Here is an 18,389-nt window from a genome sequence, read left to right on the forward strand (position 1 = left end):
AAACTCATTGCCTCCAGGGAGTTTCTTACTCAAAGGAGTCCCTGTTGTTGTTGTTAGATGCCATTGGGTCAGTTCTGACTCACAGCAACCCTATGTACAGCAGAATGAAAAATTGCCCAGTCCTGCGCCATCTTCACAATTGTTGATATGCTTGAGCCCATTGTTGCAGCCACTGTGTCAATCCCTCTCCTTGAGGGTCTTCCTCTTTTTTCGCTGACCCTCTACTTTACCAAGCATGACATCCTTCACCAGGGACTGGTCCCCTCCTGATAACCTGTCCAAAGTATGTGAGACAAAGTTTCGCCATCCTTGCTTCTGAGGAGCATTCTGGCTGTACTTCTTCCAAGACAGATTGGTGCTTGGTGTCCCTTGATGGTGCAAACTATTAAACATCCCAGCTGCTAATCTAAAGGGTGGAGGTTCCAGTCCACCCCCAGGCACCTTATGAAAGGCCTGGCTATCTACTTCTGAAAAATCAAGCATTGACAACCCTATGGGGCACAGTTCTACTCTGACAGGCATGGGGCCTCCATGAGTTGAAGGGGACTTGATGGCAACCCTTTCTTCTTACAAGGGTAGGAATGGTTATCTCTCTGGGGGAAAGGGCAAATGAACAGGTGAAATGCACACCCTCAGGGAAAGCCACCGCCAATCTTGGTGCCATCCAAGAGCTCCTGTGTGCTGGGTGTTAGTGAATGGCAGCACTTCCTTTAGTCAGCTCTTTAGGAACGAACCTCACTTTCCTGTGGCCACCTTCTGGCTGGACAGCAGGACTGGCTGGACAAGGTCTGACTCAAATCTCGGCGGAAAGATGCTGCCTTCAGGCCCTTCAATCCGGGAGCTGAGCTGGAGCCGCTCCGCCCCACGCCGAGGTTTCGATTCCCGACCGGAACTCCGCCCTGCATCGTGTAACCCGAAGTAGGCATGAATGGCGGCCGCAGCGGCGACAAACGGGACACCCGAGGGGCCGGGAGCCGCAGAGCCCAAGGAGGCGCGCGTCTGGCGCTGCCTGGAGCACGACGACCGCGTGGCCGAGCTCTTCTGTCGCCGCTGCGACCGCTGCGTGTGCGCCTTGTGCCCAGTGCTGGGCGCGCACCGCGGCCACCCTGTCCGCCTGGCTTTGGAAGAGGCGGCGCTCGTGCAGGTGGGGATGGGTGCGGCGCGCGGGGCCAGTCCAGGCGCAACGGGCGGGGACGGGGCGTGCTGGGGTCGCACTGACGGTCCCGAAGGTGACAGAGGTAATTGAGGCGTCAACCTGTTGTTCAGGACGGGAGACTGAGGCCCAGGGAAGGGCAAAGGCGACCCCGAAGCCATCAATTAAGTCTCAGAATAGGTGGAGTTGGGAGTCAGAACTTGGGACTCCAGGCTGCTGGTTCCCAGACTTCTTTGACGTTGTCCACCATGTCTGGTCCCCCGCACTGCCTTTGGACTGGAAGAAAATCAGCCTTTTAACAAAGGCGAACCGCTCCCACCCCGGCTAGAAAACAGCTGTGTGACTCCAGAAAGCCACACAGACGTCTCCTCTGGTTGTTTTTATATCTGGGGTTCACAGAAAGGAACTGTGGACTACCAGATTGCCTGATGGCCCAGAAACACCCTCAGTATCACCTCCATCAACCTCCACTCTGCCTCCCTCACACACGCACTCACTCCCGCTCCGTGTAACAGACTTGTGGGGAGCTGGTATTATTACAGCCATTTTATGGATAAGAAAACTAAGGCTGGGAGGCAGAGGCAGGCCTTGAACCCAGGACTTCACACACTGGGCTGGCCCCACAGAACCCATTCTCCCCTTGGAGCCCTCACCCGTAATAGTGGCCTCGGGCTCTGGGCACCTGTTGCAGCCTTTCTGCTGGCTTATTCTGTGAGCTCTTGTCAAATCTCTCACTATCTGGGCTTTAGGCAGGGCTTGGGAGGGCCCTCAGATCTGACGGACATTGATTCTACCACTTCCACCTTCAAGAAGTCTTCTGTGATTAACCCAGTCTGAGGATGCCGTTTTACCTGCATGGTGGCACCGCACTGTAACAATCTTGGAACCCTAAGGTGAAATGAGCCCTGTGAGGGGTAGGCTTATAGAGTCCTGGGTTTGAGGCCTGCCTTGCCTCCAGAGCCTTAGTGTTCTTATCTATAAAATGGCTGTAATAATGATAATAGTTCCCCACAAAACTGTTATCAAGAGATGACAAGACTGCCTTTCAGAGATATGGCTTGCAGTCTCCGCCCGGTTATCCATTTGCCCCCTCACCTATCCGCCTACCTAGGCACACTCATTTTTTCATCCATACACCCACACACTCATCCTGTGGCATCTCTAAGGGGGTGTGAGTGGTGCGGACACCAGGTAACGCTGTCGGTAGGGGGGGCGGGAGGGGCGTGACACCAAAATGACTGTCTATAAAATTTTGTGCAGTGTTTCAGCAGAAATTTATTATTTTTTCTAAAATTATCCCTGTAGTTAGTTATAACAACAAAAACATTCTTCAGAAGCCCAGCTTACATGTCAATATACCTACAAGGCAGAAACACTGTGCTAATTTACTTTTTGAAACTTCCAATACCCTCTGGTCAGAGCTGTCATTATTACCCAATTACAATGACGCATCAAATCACGTGATTTCATCTGTACGTGCTACAAGCGGGAGCTGTTGTTTTTGTTGCTGCCGGTGTTTTTCTGGCGTTTTAGCTACAATACTGTGGTAATTAGTATTAGTGAACTTGTGTCAACTTTTTTGAGAATGAGGTAGTAATTAAAGGAAAAAAAGGAGTGATATATGGGAATTACCATTTAGAAGTAACGTTAGTACAGAGAGCATTACTAAGGATTCTGTGTGGCCTGATATGGGAGGAGGTCCATGGTGGGGGAGGTGACACCATTAGTGACAGCACTGGGTGATATCGACCGTAATGAGGTCACTTCACTCATCTGTCCACTCATCATCCATTCATCCATTCGTTCATCAAACATCTATTCAGCACATACCTTGTGCCAAACCCTGTCTTTTACAAGAGTCAAGGATAGGTCAAATCCTTTCCTGACCTGGAGGAGCACCATGGCTGGAGGGGGGAGAATAGGCCATGATAATAAAAATAAAAATAAAAAAAATTTTTTTTACAGTGTGATAAATACTGTAAGGGAGGAGCCCCAGGCAAGGGTCAGTGAGAACAAGAGAAAGGACAATGTGGGCCGGGGACAGGAAGCCCAAGACTTCCTGGAGGAAGTTTCATTAGTATTGGCCTTGAAGGATGAGTAGGATTTCACCAGGCAGAGCAGAGGCACCAAATCAGGAGACGCATCCTATGGCTGGAGGGCGCAGACACAGGAAGCTAGGAGTATCATTGGGCAATGGACAGGAATTGGACTAGAAGGCCTGGTAATAACAAGGGGGGAAGGATGTGCCCCTGGAAACTGAGGCCATGGCTTATACTTGAGTTATGATTATCTCCTCCCCTCCTTCTTACCTAGAATAAAACTGCACACAGTGGGCCCCAAAGCAAATGTTAGTTGGATATGAAAATAACAACAAGAGCTACATGTATTGAGCACTTACTGTGTGCCAGGCACTGGACCAAGTACTACTTTTCGTACATCTCATTTAGTCCCCTTGGCAACTCTGTGGGGTTATCCATGTTGACAGATGGGAAAACAAAAGTTTAGAAACGTGAGGTCACTTACCCAGGTCACATGGAAGGAGAGTTGGGACTCAGACCTGGTTCTCATCTACTCTAAGGCTTGTGATCTTAACAACTTACCATGTAGCTTCCCAGCTCTCTTCTGGTCACTATGAGTTGGATTTGACTGAACGGCAACTTATTTTTTTTAATTCTGTTCAGCTCAGCAAACACTTCTGGGTCACCTTCTAGGCCCTACAGGAGCTTCAGGAATGGAACAGAATTAGGGCCTGCCCTCAGGAAACTCCCAGTAGGCCAGGGCAGCCAGACCTGGGCCCAGTGGCTGAGTGTAAGGCCAGCTGTAAGAAAGGCACTTAACCATTTTCGCTGCCAGATCTTCTTAAACAAAGCCAAGAAAGGTGGGATAGAGAGTAATAAGGTCACACCTGTGTGTGTGGGCAGGGAAAGGTCACAGAGTAGGCCTCTGGAGAAGTGGCAAGTTCAAAAATCAGAGTTTGGGAGGGGGCCATTTCAGGTGGGAGGGTGAGGGGAGCATGAACTTCATGGACCTCTCACACAAATTTCTTCTGGTTCCCAGGCAAAGGCCAGAGGGCCAGTTGCCCATGGAATGTAACTTCCACAAGTGCAGCTCCTGGAATAGGGCCTGGCATGAAATAGGTGCTCAGTTAATACTCAGTAAGTGAATGCTTTTCCCTGACCCCAAACTGCTTGCCTTAAGGTCCTATTTGAGGGGCTAGAAAAGCAGATCACAAACAGAATTTATCCTAAGGAAAATTTTGATGAGTACCTAATGTGGGCCTCTGAGGACCAGAGGGGCCCACCTCAACCCATCCTTCTAATTTGCCACATGACTTTGAGCAAGTCACCTCACCTTCTGAATCTGATACCTCAGCAGGAAAAAATATAGGGAGAGAGGAAAGGGCCATTGGGGTGCCTTGTTTTTTCATACCGACGGTATTAAAACTTTTTCCCTTACTCCCTCATGTGCAGAAAATTACCCAAAACTGTTTAAAGCAGTTGGCAACCAAAAAGCAACAAGAAGTTGATAACATAACCCAGATAGAAGATGCTGCTGAGAAGCTCAAGGCAAGTAGACATTTCTTCCTTCTTCTACTTGAGATACCCACATTTCCCCTCAGATACCAGGCTCTCCCCAACATGGAGCCAAGGAAAAATAAAAACCAACCTCAAAGGGGCAGACCAGATTTGGTGGGGGGGCTTACATAAGGAGCCCCAGTGGTATAGTGGTTAAGCGCTTGGCTGCTAACTGAAAGGTCAGCAGTTTGAATGCACTAGCAGCTCCGTAGGAGAAAGAGGTGGCATTCTTCTGTAAAGATTACAGCCTTGGAAACCCTATGGGGCAGTTCTGTAGGGTCGCTATGAGTCGGAATCGACTTGACTGCAATGGGTTTGTGGGACTTTTATAACTTAGGGGGCTCTTTTTGAGAAAAAGAATACAAAATTACAATTAGATGCAAAACCTTGAAGAGTCCGTGCAAGGTAGCGGCGCCCCGAAGCTCCTGTTTCATTAGCTTTGTGGTGAATCCGCCTCTGCCCAACACCCTACCGAGCCCTCCCGCAACTGCCTCCCAAAATGGAGGAGCAGCCTTTTCTCTCACCATCACAAGGTGATAATAAAGTCATCTGCCCTTCTGTTGGAAGGGCTAGTTCTCCACCCTGTCCATCTCCCACACCCCAAATCATCTTCAACCAGTTGGCATCGAGCCAGTGCTGACTCATGACAACCCCACGTGTGTCAGTGTAAAACTGTGTGCTCCATAGGGTTTTCCATGGCTGATTTTTTTTTTTAAGTAGATTGCCAGGTCTTCTTTGGATTCTCTGGGTGAATTCAAACTGCCGATCTTTGGATTAGTAGCCAAGCATTTAACCATTTTCAGTGCCAGATCTTCTTAAACAAACCAAAATACAGTTTAAGGAACATACAAAGATCTCTTCAGATTTCACTGCTATTCTGAAAGAAAGTAAATAAGGTACAAAGAGATTTCATAAATTTGTACCATCACTCATCTGCGAGTTTGTTTTACTGTGGTGGCTTGTATGTTGCTAGGATGCTAGAAGCTATGCTATCAGTATTTCAGATACCAGCAGGGTCACCCACGGTGGACAGATTTCAGCGTAGCTTCCAGACCAATACAAACTAGGAAGAAGGATCTGAAGGTCTACCGCTGAAAAGAACTGGCCAGTGAAAACATGAATAGCAGTGGAACATGTTTCCTATAAGGTTGGAAATGAGCCCCTCAGGTTGGAAGGCACTCAAAATAAGACTGGGGAGAAGCTGCCTCCTCAAAGTAGAGTCAACCTTAATGACATGGATGGAGTCAAGCTTTTGGAACCTTCATTTGCTGATGTGGCACGACTCAAAATGAGAAGAAACAGCTGCAAACATCCATTAATAATCAGAATGTGAAATGTAAGAAGTATGAATCTAGGAAAACTGAAAGTCTTCAAAAATGAAATGCTCAAAGATCAATATCTTAGGCATTAGTGAGCTGAAATGGACTGGTATTGGCCATTTTGAATTGGACAGTCATATGGTCTTGTCTTAGTCATCTAGTGCTGCTATAGCAGAAATACCACAAGTGGATGGATTTAACAAAGAGAAATTTATTCTCTCACAGTCTAGGAGGCTAGAAGTCCCAGCTAAGGGTGCCAGCCCCAGGAGAAGGCTTTTTCTCTCTGTTGGCTCTGGGAGAAGGTCCTTGTCATCAGTCTTCCCCTGGTGTAGGAGCTTCTCAGCTCAGGGACCCCAGGTCCAAAGGATGAGCTGATTTTCTGGCTCTTGTTTCTTGGTGGTATTGAGGTCTCCCTGTCTCTCCACTGACCTCTGTCTTTTATATCTCAAAAGAGATTGACTTAAGACAACCTAATCTTGTCTATTGAGTCCTGATTATTAATATAACTGCCTCTCATGCCTCATTAACATCATAGAGGTAGGGTTTACAACACATAGGAAAATCATATCAGTTGACAAAATGGAGGACAATCACATAATCCTGGGGATCATGGCCTAGCCAAGTTGACACACATTTTGGGGGGATACAACTCAATCCATTACAGTTCTACTATGCCAGGAATGACAAATTGAAGAGGAATGGCATGGCATTCATGGTCAAAAAGATCATTTCAAGATCTATCCTGAAGTACAGCACTGTCAGAGGTAGGATACTATCCATACACCTACAGGGAAGACCAGTTAATATGACTATTATTCAAATTTACGCACCAAGCACGAATGCCGAAGATGAAAAAATTGAAGGTTTTTACCAATATCTGCAGTCTGAAATTGATCAAGCATGCAATCCAGATACATGGATAATTATCGGTGATTGGAATGCCAAAAGTTAGAAACAAAGAAGGATCAGTAGTTGGGAAATACATCCTTGGTGATAGAAGCAACGCTGGAGGTCACATGATAGAATTTTACCGGACCAACGACTTCTTTATTGCAGATATCTTTTTTTCAACAACATAAAAGGGTGACTAAACATGTGGACCTTGCCAGATGGAGTGCAAAGGAATCAAATCGACTATATCTGTAGAAAGAGATGATGGAGAAGCTCAGTATCATCAGTCAAAACAAGATCGGGGCTGACTTCGAAACAGACCATCAATTGCTCATGTGCAAGTTCAAGTTGAAGCTGAAGAAAACTAAACAAGTCCAGGAGAGCAAGGTATGATGCTGAGTATATACCAGCTGGATTTAGAGACCATTTCGAGAATAGATTTGACACATTGAACACTAATAACCGAAGACCAGAAGAGTTGTGGAATGACATCCAGGACATCATACATGAAGAAAGCAAAAGGTCATTAAAAAAAACAAGAAAGAAAGAAAAGACCAAAATGGATGTCAAAAGAGACTCTGAAACTTGTTCTTGAGTGTGGAGTAGCTAAAGCAAATGGAAGAAACAGTGATGTAACAGAGCTGAACGGAAGATCTCAAAGGGTAGCTACAGAAGACAAAGTACTATAATGAAATATGCAAAAACCTGGAGTTAGAAAACCAAAAGGGAAGAGCATGCTGTGCATTTCTCAAGCTGGAAGAACTGAAGAAAAAATTCAAGGGTACTGTGGACATGATATTGAACCACGCAGCAAGCATCAAAAGAAGATGGAAGGAAAACACAGAGTCACTGTACCAAAAAGAACCTGTGGATGTTCATCCATTTCAGGAGGTCACATATGGTCAAGAACCGGTTAGACTCTGGTCCTTTGTCTTCTTTGTGGTTTGCAAATATTTTCTCCTCATCCATAGCTTGTCTTTTCATCCTCTTTACAGGGTCTGTCACAAAGCAAAAGTTTTTAATTTTGATGAAGTTCAATTCATCAATATTTTCTTATATGGATTGTGCTTTTGCTGTCAAACCTAAGAACACTCTGCCTAACCCTAGATCCCAAAGATTTTCTCCCATGTTTTTTTCTAAAAAGTTTATAGCTTACATTTAAGTCCGTGGTCCTTTTTGAGTGAATATTTCTATAAGTTGTGAGACTTAGGTTGAGGTTCATTTTTTTTGCTTATGGATATCCAGTTGCTTTTGTTGAAAAGACCATCCTTTTTCCATTGAATTGCTTTTGTCAAAAACCAGTTGGCCATCCTAGTGTGGGCCTATTTCTGGGTTCTGTATTATGTTTTTTTATGAGTTTTAAATTCTGAATTCTGAATAGCTATAGGGCTGTTCAGATTATCTATTTAATATCTGGTGAGTCATGCATCTGGGGGGCGGTGGTTGGGGCTGTATGAGTTTCAGTGGTTCCAGACCTTTTTTATATTAATTTTTCAGTTTTGAGTCCTTGTGTTACTGAGGCTTCAGGAATTCAGACCCCAAACCTGCTCAGTGCAAGCCTAGTGTCTTGTGTGTTTTGCTGGTGATTCCCTTTCCCCCCGTGACCCTAGGTAGATGGCAAGAAGCCCTACTCCTTACCTGGGCCAGTAGAGTAGAGGTTTTCTGGTGGTCAGTTCAGGGCTGGAGCAGCACTTTGTGAGTCTGCTTTATGTAGGTAGCCCCTTCCCACTCAGAGCTGGAATGAGGCCAGGTGCCCAGAGCTCTCTCTTAGATCACAAGGCCCCAGTCCTATGTGGATCTCACCCCCAAACACCTCCACCTCTACCCGCCCCGGGCTCGTTCTGCTTCAGTGCCTGCCCAGTGCACTGACACCCAGTTCCCTGAGAATTTCCCATTTTTGTTTGTTTGGTTTTGAGCTTGCTTGTGTAATTTTAAATTTTGCTAGTTTTATCCGCATTTCTATGTTTTTGAAGCAGGAAGGAGGCTTCTCTGTGTCAACTCTTTCTCTCATGTTGGCCAAAACTATATGTCATTTTGGAGCCCTGGTGGCACAGTGGTTAAGAGCTTGGCTGCTAACCAAAAGGTCTAAAGTTCGAATCCATCACCTGCTCCTTGGAAACCCTATGGAGCAATTCTGCTCTGTCCTATAGGGTCACTATGTTCTGGCAATGGTTTTTTTTTTTTTTTTGGTTTATGTTTGTGTATGTGTATATCTGTGTATATGTGTGTGTGTATATATGTGTATAAAAGTATGTATGTATATATATGTGTGTATATTTGTGTGTGTATATATATTTGTATATGTGTGTATGTATATATATGTGTGTGTGTGTGCCTATTTAAGGCTGGTCACTGTCTGTTGAATCCAGAAGACTGGACCTACGGACGTGCATAGGAATTTTGAATGTGCATAGGCTGTCAGAGCCGAAAGGCCCTTAGAGATGGTGGCTCCAAAGCCTAGGAAGAGGAAACAATTTATCATTGGTCACACAGCAAATTAGAGGTAGACCTAGGGCCACACCTGAATCCATCAGGATCCACCCAGGAAGATAGCAACCACTTTGACATTAAGACAGAGGCAGCTCATTCAGGGAATGGTGACACACATGATGGAAGAGGCTGAGAAGCCAACAGGAGGTGGTGAGGTGATTAGCACCAGCAGGAAGGCTGGAGGGACAAAGGGAGGAGGTGGTGGTAACACAGGGCCAGCGCCGCCTAGGTGGAAGCTGGAACTAGAGTAGGCCTGTCCTGTGGGAGCTGGAGTGCTGGCTGGGGGGGGGGGGGGGGGCAGGTAGGGGTTGGGAAGGGGGAGGCCTGTCAGGGAGGAATACCCTGGCTGTTCCCCTCCCCTCACCCTCTGATTTTCCTCCAGTGCCTTCTCCTGTTGACCAAACCCAGTTGAAACCAGCTGAAGGGGGAACCTGGAAATGCAGTCTGCAGGGGTCAGCCCCTCTGCCCTGCAGAACCAAGCAGGAAGTGGACCTGAGGGCGTGTAGGCCCAGGCTCCTTCTAACCCAGTAACCCCTGGAGAGTACAGTCAATAACCTCAGTGCCTGGCCCTGTACCTTTCTCTGTGACCCTTCAGAACTGTAGGGACTGCCCCATGGGAAGGGGTAGGGTGACCAGCAGGCTGACATGAACCAGCCTTTGCCAGACTGGGAGTGGGAAGACAAGGACCCTGCCTCGCTGTCCTGCTGACCTTGATGGTGCCACTGGTCTCCACCACCCCTGCTGGGCATGGCCACCCTTTCTCCTACTCCTGCTGGCCACTCCCACCATGTCACAGAGTCCAGGGGATGCCAAAGCAAAAGTGACCTGAGCAGGGTTGGAGAGCACACCTCCCTTCCCTGGTGGCACACACCATGAGAAGGACACATATAGCAGGATTATCTAGGCCTGGAAGTCATACGAGTTGTCAGCAAAAGCACTCTTCGGTTCACCTCACAGGCTCTTCGCTCTCTCCAGGATCCAGACAGGTATCCAGGGGCCTAGGCTAAGATGGAATCTCATAACAGCCAGTGCCCTGTATGCAGAATCCCTCCCCCACGTGTGAGCAGGGCTTCAACCCTGGTCAAGTTCTTCTTTCCCACAGTCCTGAGACCCCTGTCAACTGGCCTGTGTCAAGCCCCTCAGCCAGCCACCAGCTCTGCCCAGCCATGCCTGAAGCAGTTCATTCTGGGATCCAATTTTGCTTTGAACCAAAGTTCCCTAACCAGATAGCCAACTTCCTTATTTCATTGCCAGAATTCTCTCTCCTGTTTTGTTTTTACTGTATTGCATAATCAGTCTCAACTGCTTACACCATAAGTTTTCTGGTTCCGTGTTTTCAAACAGTTACTCCTGTGTTGACAGTTACAACAATGGGTGGTGCTGCTAAGCTTCTTTAGCCTTCTTTATGAAGTGGATCTATAGAAACTGCTTGGAGCATAACTCAGTTGGGAGGAAGTACTTGCTTTCTTGGTTTCTATAAACAGATACTCCATTTTCTATATTTTGCCTCCAAAATGTGTTTATAAATCAGGGGTTTGGAATATATTTTTTTCCCTCATTTAGCCATTCAACAAAGATGTATTTGTGTTCAGGCTCACTGACCCATAGAAACCATGCTATAAATGTGGATTAATTCCCAGGCTAGCCCAAAGCCAATTTAATCCATAAGGCATGTGATATGAGCTAGCCTCAGAACCTAACCCATATCTATAACATTTTACGGAAAACACAGACTTAAGGAATTCATCCCCTATACCCTACCAAATTATACCTTCCTGTCCCACTAAGATGAGAGCATCGTACCGTAGGGGAGCCTGCCTGCCCCCTGTACCTGGCCAGATACTTGTTGTTTAGGCTGAGGAAAGGGGCTGGCCTATGTTCTTTTCAGCTGATTTTCTATTTTGTTATTTAATTATGCAAGTGATACATGAGCACATGCTCATTTTAAAAAATCTAGACAATAGTATAGTGTAGAACAGAGTCCCTGGGTTGTGCACATGGTTAGCACAGTTGGCTCCTAACCGAAAGGTTGGCAGTTGGAGTCCACCCGGAAGCACCTCGGAAGAAAGGCCTGAAATCTACTTCTGAACAATCAGCCATCGAGAACCCTATAGAGCACAGTTCTACTCTGACACACACGGGGTTGCCATGAGTTGGAATTGACCTTATAGTATAAAACTATACAAAGTACAAAGTGAGAGTCCTGCTTCACCGTCCCCTCGGCCCCTTACCTCTTCCCACACACGAATACTTGCAAACATACAGATGCATGTATCTATATATAGTTTTTGTTTTGTTATGTTTTACGTAAATGGGATCATACAATATGCATTGTTCTACAACTTGCTGTTTTTCACTTGGCTATCTTGGAGCACTTTTCTTTTTTTTATGATTTTTATTGTGCTTTAAGTGAAAGTTTACAAATTAAGTCAGTCTCTCACACAAAAACCCATATACACCTTGCTACACACTCCCAATTACTCTCCCCCTAATGACACAGCCCACTCTCTCCCTCCACTCTCTCTTTTTGTGTCCATTTTGCCAGCTTCTAACCCCCTCCGCCCTCTTATCTCCCCTCCAGGAAGGAGATGCCAGTGTAGTCTCAAGTGTCCACCTGATCCAAGAAGCTCACTTCTCACCAGCATTCCTCTCCCACCCATTGTCCAGTCCAATCCATGTCTGAAGAGTTGGCTTCAGGAATGCTTACTATCCTGGGCCAATAGAAGGCCTGGGGGCCATGACCAACAGGGTCATTCCAGTCTGTCTGGGAGCACTTTTCCCCATAAGGCCATAAAGATCCACTGCATTCTTTTTACTCACTGTATCTTATTTCAGATCTCTAGTGGCACAGTGGTTAAGAGCTACAGCTGCTAACCAAACGGTTGGCAGTTCGAATTCAGGAGCTGCTCCTTGGAAACCCTGTAGGGGAGTTCTGTTCTGTCCTATAGGGTCGCTATGAGTCGGAATCAACTTGATGGCCATGGATCTGATTTTGGGTTTATATATTATTTCATTGCATAAATGTAGCAGAATTTATATATGGACACTTCTCATATTGAAAATTGTGTCCAACTTTTCACTGTTAAAGTCCCTGGATGGTGCAAACAGTTTGCACCTAAAAATTGTCAGTTCGAACCCACCCAGAGGCACCGTGGAAGACAGGCCTGATGACCTGCTTCTGTAAAGATTACAGCTAAGAAGAACCTTTGGAACAGTTCTACTCTGTAACACATGGGATCACCATGAGTCAGAATCAACTTGATGGCAAACTTTTTCTTTTTTTTTTTTTCGGTTTTCACTATTACTAACAATGCTGTAGTGAGCATCTTGGTGCACATGTGAATACATTTTCTAGGATTAATTCCTATAAGAGGACTTATGTATCAAAGTATATTGCCTTCTAAAATACAGTACCAATAGACACTAGCACTCACTGTGTGTATAAATGCCATATTCCACATACCTTTACAGAGTCTGGTATTATCACTCAGTTACATTTTTTCCAATTTGATGCTCAAGAAATATTTTTTGATTACAGTGGCAACTTCTTGTTGGCTTGGGAGGCTGAGCACCCTTCGTATGGTTCTTGGTAGTTGCATATTTGGCCTATTTTTTAAATTGAATTGTTTCCTTCTTGCTGTGTATTAGGGGTAGTAAGCCTGTATAGTTTCTTATCCGCCATGTGGTTTTGTTTAAAGTGCTCTTCCGTTTGGGGAGATGTTTTATTTTTTACGTGGTCAAACCTGCTGATGTCTTCCTTTTTCCTTTTTAGTTTTGGTTTCCGCCTTCCTCTTCCAAATTTATTTAAAAATTTCATATTTCTTTCTAATCGATTTATTATTTGGGGCTTTTTTTTTTTTAATGTGTGGTGCTTTAATCAATCTGGAATTTCTTTTTTGTTTTGTTTACCTTTTATTGTGACAAACCTCCAGTATACATGTGTTGTTTTGAGCAAGTCTTAGAAATACCAGTAAAATGTTCAGCATATTATCTCTAAAGGATAAAGGGCTCATTTTCGAAAACATGTAACCTTAATATCATTATCAAATCTAAGAAAATTAACAGTAATGCGTTCCTTAAGATCATCAAATATCCAGTGTCTCATAGATGTCACATTTTATTTGTTTGTTTGAATTAGGGGTGAAATAAAATCTTTGATATGCAATTGGTTGATATGTTTCTTAAGTTGGTGATTAACATGTTCCCTGTCTTCTATATTCCCTCTAAATTGGATCTGTTACAACTAAAGACTTGATCAGATTCAGGTGTGCATTTTTTTTGTAAGACTGTAGGTAGATTCCATTTGAGTTAATTTTGTATACAATGTAAGGTAAAATCTAACTTAATTTTTTCTTTTAAATATGGGGTTAATTGTGTGTTGTGCCAGTGCCATTTATGGAATAGTTCATTCTTTCCTGCCCACAATTTGAGCCACTGTATCGTATACTGAGTTCCCAGATATATGGCTCTTTCTCTTTCTCACTCTCTCTCTCCATATATATGTGTGGGTGTGTAGGGGTGTGTGTATATGTTTATGTATGTATATATAGATATATATTTCTTTTCTAAACTCTTTATTCTGTGCTTTTGATCTTTCTGTCTGTGCCTGAGCCACATGGTTTTAAATCCTGTAGCTTTACAGTATGTTTTGATATCTAATAAATCAATTCTTCCTTCATTGATCTTCTTTTTAAAGGATTTTTTTGCTTTAGTGTGCTTATTCTCTCCTATAATAATTTTTAAATCTGCATGTTAAGACTTTGGTTAGGATTACATTGAATTTATAGACTGATTTGGAGACAAATAGAATCTTATAATAATGTACCTTCCCAGCAAAGGATATAGATTATTCTTCCATGCATCCAAAATATTTTTTATCTCTTTTTGTACAATTTTATACTTTCTTTTATCTAGGTCTTTACAGTTTTTGTTAGGCTTATTTTTAGATATTTTTGCAAGTTTGTTTTCTTATTTTAAAAGGACTTTATTTCTCTATGCATTTTCCAATTGGTTATAACTGGTATTTCGGAAAGCTTTTGGTTTTTATAAATTGATCTTGTATCTGGCTGACCACCTTGCTGAATTCGCTTTTTAGGTGTTGTAATTTTTTTTTTTTTTCATGTTGATTCTTCTGGATTTGGTAGGTCAACAATCATATCATCTGGAACTGGTTTTCTTTTTAGGCTCATGCAGAGTCAAGTAAAACCTGGTTGGCAGGGAAGTTCTCAGAACTCAGATTACTGCTCGACGAAGAGGAGGTGCTGGCCAAGAAATTCATCGACAGAAACATGCAGCTTGCCCTGCAGGCGTACAGACAGCAGATCGAGTCTTGTGGGGAGCACATCAATGTCATGAATGATCTCTCCCACAGAGCCTGGAGCATCAGCCAGGAACCCGATCCTGTACAACGGCTGCAGGTAATGCGGGATTTCTGTCGTCTGACACCTGCCACCTACATCTCATCTCAGTGGTTGTTGTTAGCTGCCGTAGAATCAGCCGCCAAATCTGGGCAACCCATGCACAGCAGAAGAAAATGCTGCCTGGTCCTGCACCATCCCCATGATTGTTGCAGATCAAACCGTTGTAATCCATAGGGTTTTCACCAGCTGATTTTTGGAAGTAGATCACCAGTCCTTTCTTCCCAGTTCGTCTTAGTCTGGAAGCTCTGCTGAAACCTGTTTAGCATCGTAGCAACTCTCAAGCCTCCACTGATAAACAGGTGGTGGCTGCGCGTGAGGTGCGTTGGCCAGGAATCAAACTCAGGTCTCCCGCCTGTATGGAAGGCAAGAATTCTGCCACCGAACCACCAGTGCCCCTAACCTTGGTTGCTGTGGCATTAAACACAGTATTTACACATCGAGTGAATACTCAGAGAACTGCCACCTCAGTATATAGACTTTATTGCCCCAACACAAGGGATCAGAAAATGTACATTGTTAGGAAGATAATATACATCTTGAACTAATTAGATAATGTTGATAGCCACCATATCTGAGAACCTCTGCATTCAGGATGGAAACCCTGGTGGAGTAGTGGTTAAGTGCTATGGCTGCTAACCAAAAGGTCGGCAGTTTGAATCCACCAGGTGCTACTCTGTGCTGTGGGGTCTCTATGAATTGGAATCTACTCTACAGCAATGGGTTTTTTTTTTTTTTTGTATGTTCCAAGTACTTTCCGTGTCTTAGTTGTAATATTTGTAAGAACGCTTCAAAATGGATATTGTCACTCCACATTACTAATGAGAAATTGAGGCTGAGGGAGGTAAAGTGACTCACCAGAGGTCACACAGCTAGTAGATAGCAGAGGTGGGATCAGAACCCAGGTCTGTCTGACTCTAACCTCACACAACATTACTGCCCATCCCTCTGCCATTGCAGTGATAATTGAGACATCCCTCCTGGAAAGGTACCTCTCTTGAAATGAGCTGAGTCACAGTTCGTTCAAGGGAGAGAGGAGGATGGTACTTCTTGGCCACTGGGCTTTGTTGGAGGCTATACCTTATATTGAAGGAGATTCTAAGAAAAATTCCCTGTGATACTCATTGCTACATTGAGTGAAAGCATGTTGTTGAGGATGGTGCTTCTCTCTTCAAGGAACAATGAGAAAAACTTCTCTGTGGTATCAATACCCCTGTGTACTTGGGTTGCTTTTTCACTCATATAACTCTTCCTATTTCCTTCTTCACCTTGGCTTCTAGGAAGCTCAGAGCCAAATACACTTCAAATAAGTTAAAAAAAGACTTCAGGGCACACATTTTGTGTCTCATCTCACTCTGGTTTTCCAGCTTACGTTCTTATCCTGGTTTTCTCCTTGTTTCTTCTTTCTCTCTGTAAAGGAAAATCTTGCAGCATTAGATGACCTTTGTAAGACACTCTGAAGGCTCGTGTGGCAGAGCAGGGCACAACTAAATAAAGGTAGCGCTGAGCCTAACCACAGATTAACATGGACTCTGGCTGGAAAATAAGACAAATAAATCATCCAGTGCAAAACTAGTCAAGCTAGTCCCCTGGCGGATATTTTCACTCTTGTGCTTTTAGGTAGACCTAGCCAAGTCAGCCTATGTCTCATAGTCAGCTATTTTTGCTGATTTCTGGGCGAGGTCTTCTCTAGACCCAATGATACTATCCTTTAAGAGGGCAAGATGCACAAAAGGGTACATTTGTCTCTTTTTAAGTAAAGGTAATTTTCAGGGATACCTAAGACAAAGGATGGAAACCCTGGTGGCATAGTAGTTAAGAGCTATGGCTGCTAACCAAGAGGTCGGCAGTTCAAATCCAGCAGGCGGTCCTTGGAAACCCTATGGGGCAGTTCTGCTCTGTCCTGTAAGGTTGCTATGAGTTGGAATTGATGGCAATGGGTTTGGTTTTTTTTTTTTTTTTTAATACAAAGGAATTCTTCCACGGAGAGGAATGATTTTTCTACATCATAGACAGATTCACAGCTTTGTCATCTTTTCTCGTTTTTTTCAATTTTTTATTCTCTGGCAACAAAGCTACTGATTTTCATTATTCATCACTCCTTCCCTCTGTTTGTTCATTCATTTATTCATCAAATATATACTGATAGCCTGCTCTGGGTCAGGCCTTCTGGGCATTAGGAGCTCACAGCTAAGTGGCGAGACATGGTCAGAAACAGTTTTATTTACAACATAGCTCAAGTGAGCTAGCAAAAGTATGTCCAAGGAATGTCTGATGGGTCAGGGAAGACTTCTCCGAGGAGGTGACAGCGGAGCTGGCTGTGGTTTTTTGGTATCTTGGGCAGACCCCTGTTACAGTGTCCGTAAGCCTTCGGGGACTCCCTGCAGGGTGGTGAGCAACTTAAGAGCAGTAACAGTCATTCCTACTCCTCCCTTTGCTTCCTAATACCCGGCACAGACAAGAACTCAGTGGACTGAAAGGGAAGGAATGGAGCGAGGGAGGGAGGAGGGACGGAGGGGCCACCAGATCAGCACTGGAGCGACTTCCACACATCTTCTCCCTCAGTGCCTGCTGTGTGATCTCCCCAAAACTCTGCTTCCGGAGGCCTGGGCTGACGGCAGGCTCCAGGACAGGGTGGGGCTTGCACTTTCTGGCATGGGTGTGTTGCTGGGTGCAATGGTGTAGGCCAGGACACAGCCTGCAGCCCCCAAAGCTGCCCTGACTCCATGTGCCCCACACAGGCATACTCGGCCACCAGGCAGGAGATGCAGCAGCAGATGAACCTTGGGGAGCTGTGTCACCCCGTGCCCCTCTCCTTCGAGCCTGTCAAGAGCCTCTTTAAGGGCCTTGTGGAAGCCATTCAGAGTGCACTTCAGATGCCACTGGACATTCGTATTAAGGAAAGTAAGTTGCTATATGACTAACTTGTATCCTTAACTCCCCTCAGGGCCCTATAGCCAGGAGACCGCTGCAAAGATTAGCACCCTAAATCACACCTCTCCCGCACTCAGGCCCTTGGCTGAGCCATCAAGGGCTCCTGGGCCTGGTGCCCAACCCACCGTTCAGCTTCACTTTCTACCCTCCAGAAACCGTTTCCGGCTGCTCTCCAGCTGCACTGTTCTGCTTCTGCCCCTCAGACCTTCCGGCATCCCAACACACCACAGCTTTGCCTGCTCTGGGCTCCCAGCCAGAATGGACACCGCCTCCCCCTCTTCCTTTGCCTGGCCAAGTCTCACTTCCTTCGAGGCGGGAACAGTGTGCTCACTGGGAGGGAAACCTGTCCCTGCTCCCTCTCCTGATGTCTCCTCCCCAGGGCCTGCCTCTTGTGAATACTAGGAGGGCAAGTATCACTTTTGGTCCAGCTCTGAGTTCCCCAGAGGGCCTGGCACAAAATCAGTGCTCAGAAATATCCATCTGTCTGTCCATTCATTCATTCACTCGCCCATCTCTGCCATTATGATTCATTACAGGTATGAGTCTAGGATGGGCAGGGAACAAAACAAAGTTCCTGCCGTTGTGGTGCTCGCAGCCTCTTGTGGGCAGG

General features: G+C 45.2%; 1 protein-coding gene across 3 annotated transcripts in view; it reads left to right on the forward strand.

Annotated features, from left to right (window-relative positions):
• Positions 1-810: 810 nt before the first annotated feature.
• Positions 811-18,389, forward strand: part of TRIM14 (tripartite motif containing 14) — a 30,841-nt gene continuing 13,262 nt past the window's right edge. Inside the window, exons 1-4 of one of the 3 annotated variants that reach the window (XM_003407575.4) lie at positions 887-1,144; positions 4,624-4,719; positions 14,612-14,845; positions 17,587-17,749. In XM_003407575.4, the coding sequence (XP_003407623.1) occupies positions 929-1,144; positions 4,624-4,719; positions 14,612-14,845; positions 17,587-17,749 (709 nt within the window). In that variant the 5' untranslated portion in view covers positions 887-928. Of the gene's footprint in view, positions 1,145-4,623; positions 4,720-14,611; positions 14,846-17,586; positions 17,750-18,389 lie in introns of all 3 variants that reach the window. The other 2 variants (XM_064291689.1, XM_064291688.1) reach the window with 2 other exon arrangements.

Source organism: Loxodonta africana, chromosome 9 (assembly GCF_030014295.1).
Source record: "Loxodonta africana isolate mLoxAfr1 chromosome 9, mLoxAfr1.hap2, whole genome shotgun sequence".
Classification (NCBI taxonomy): Eukaryota; Metazoa; Chordata; class Mammalia; order Proboscidea; family Elephantidae; genus Loxodonta; species Loxodonta africana.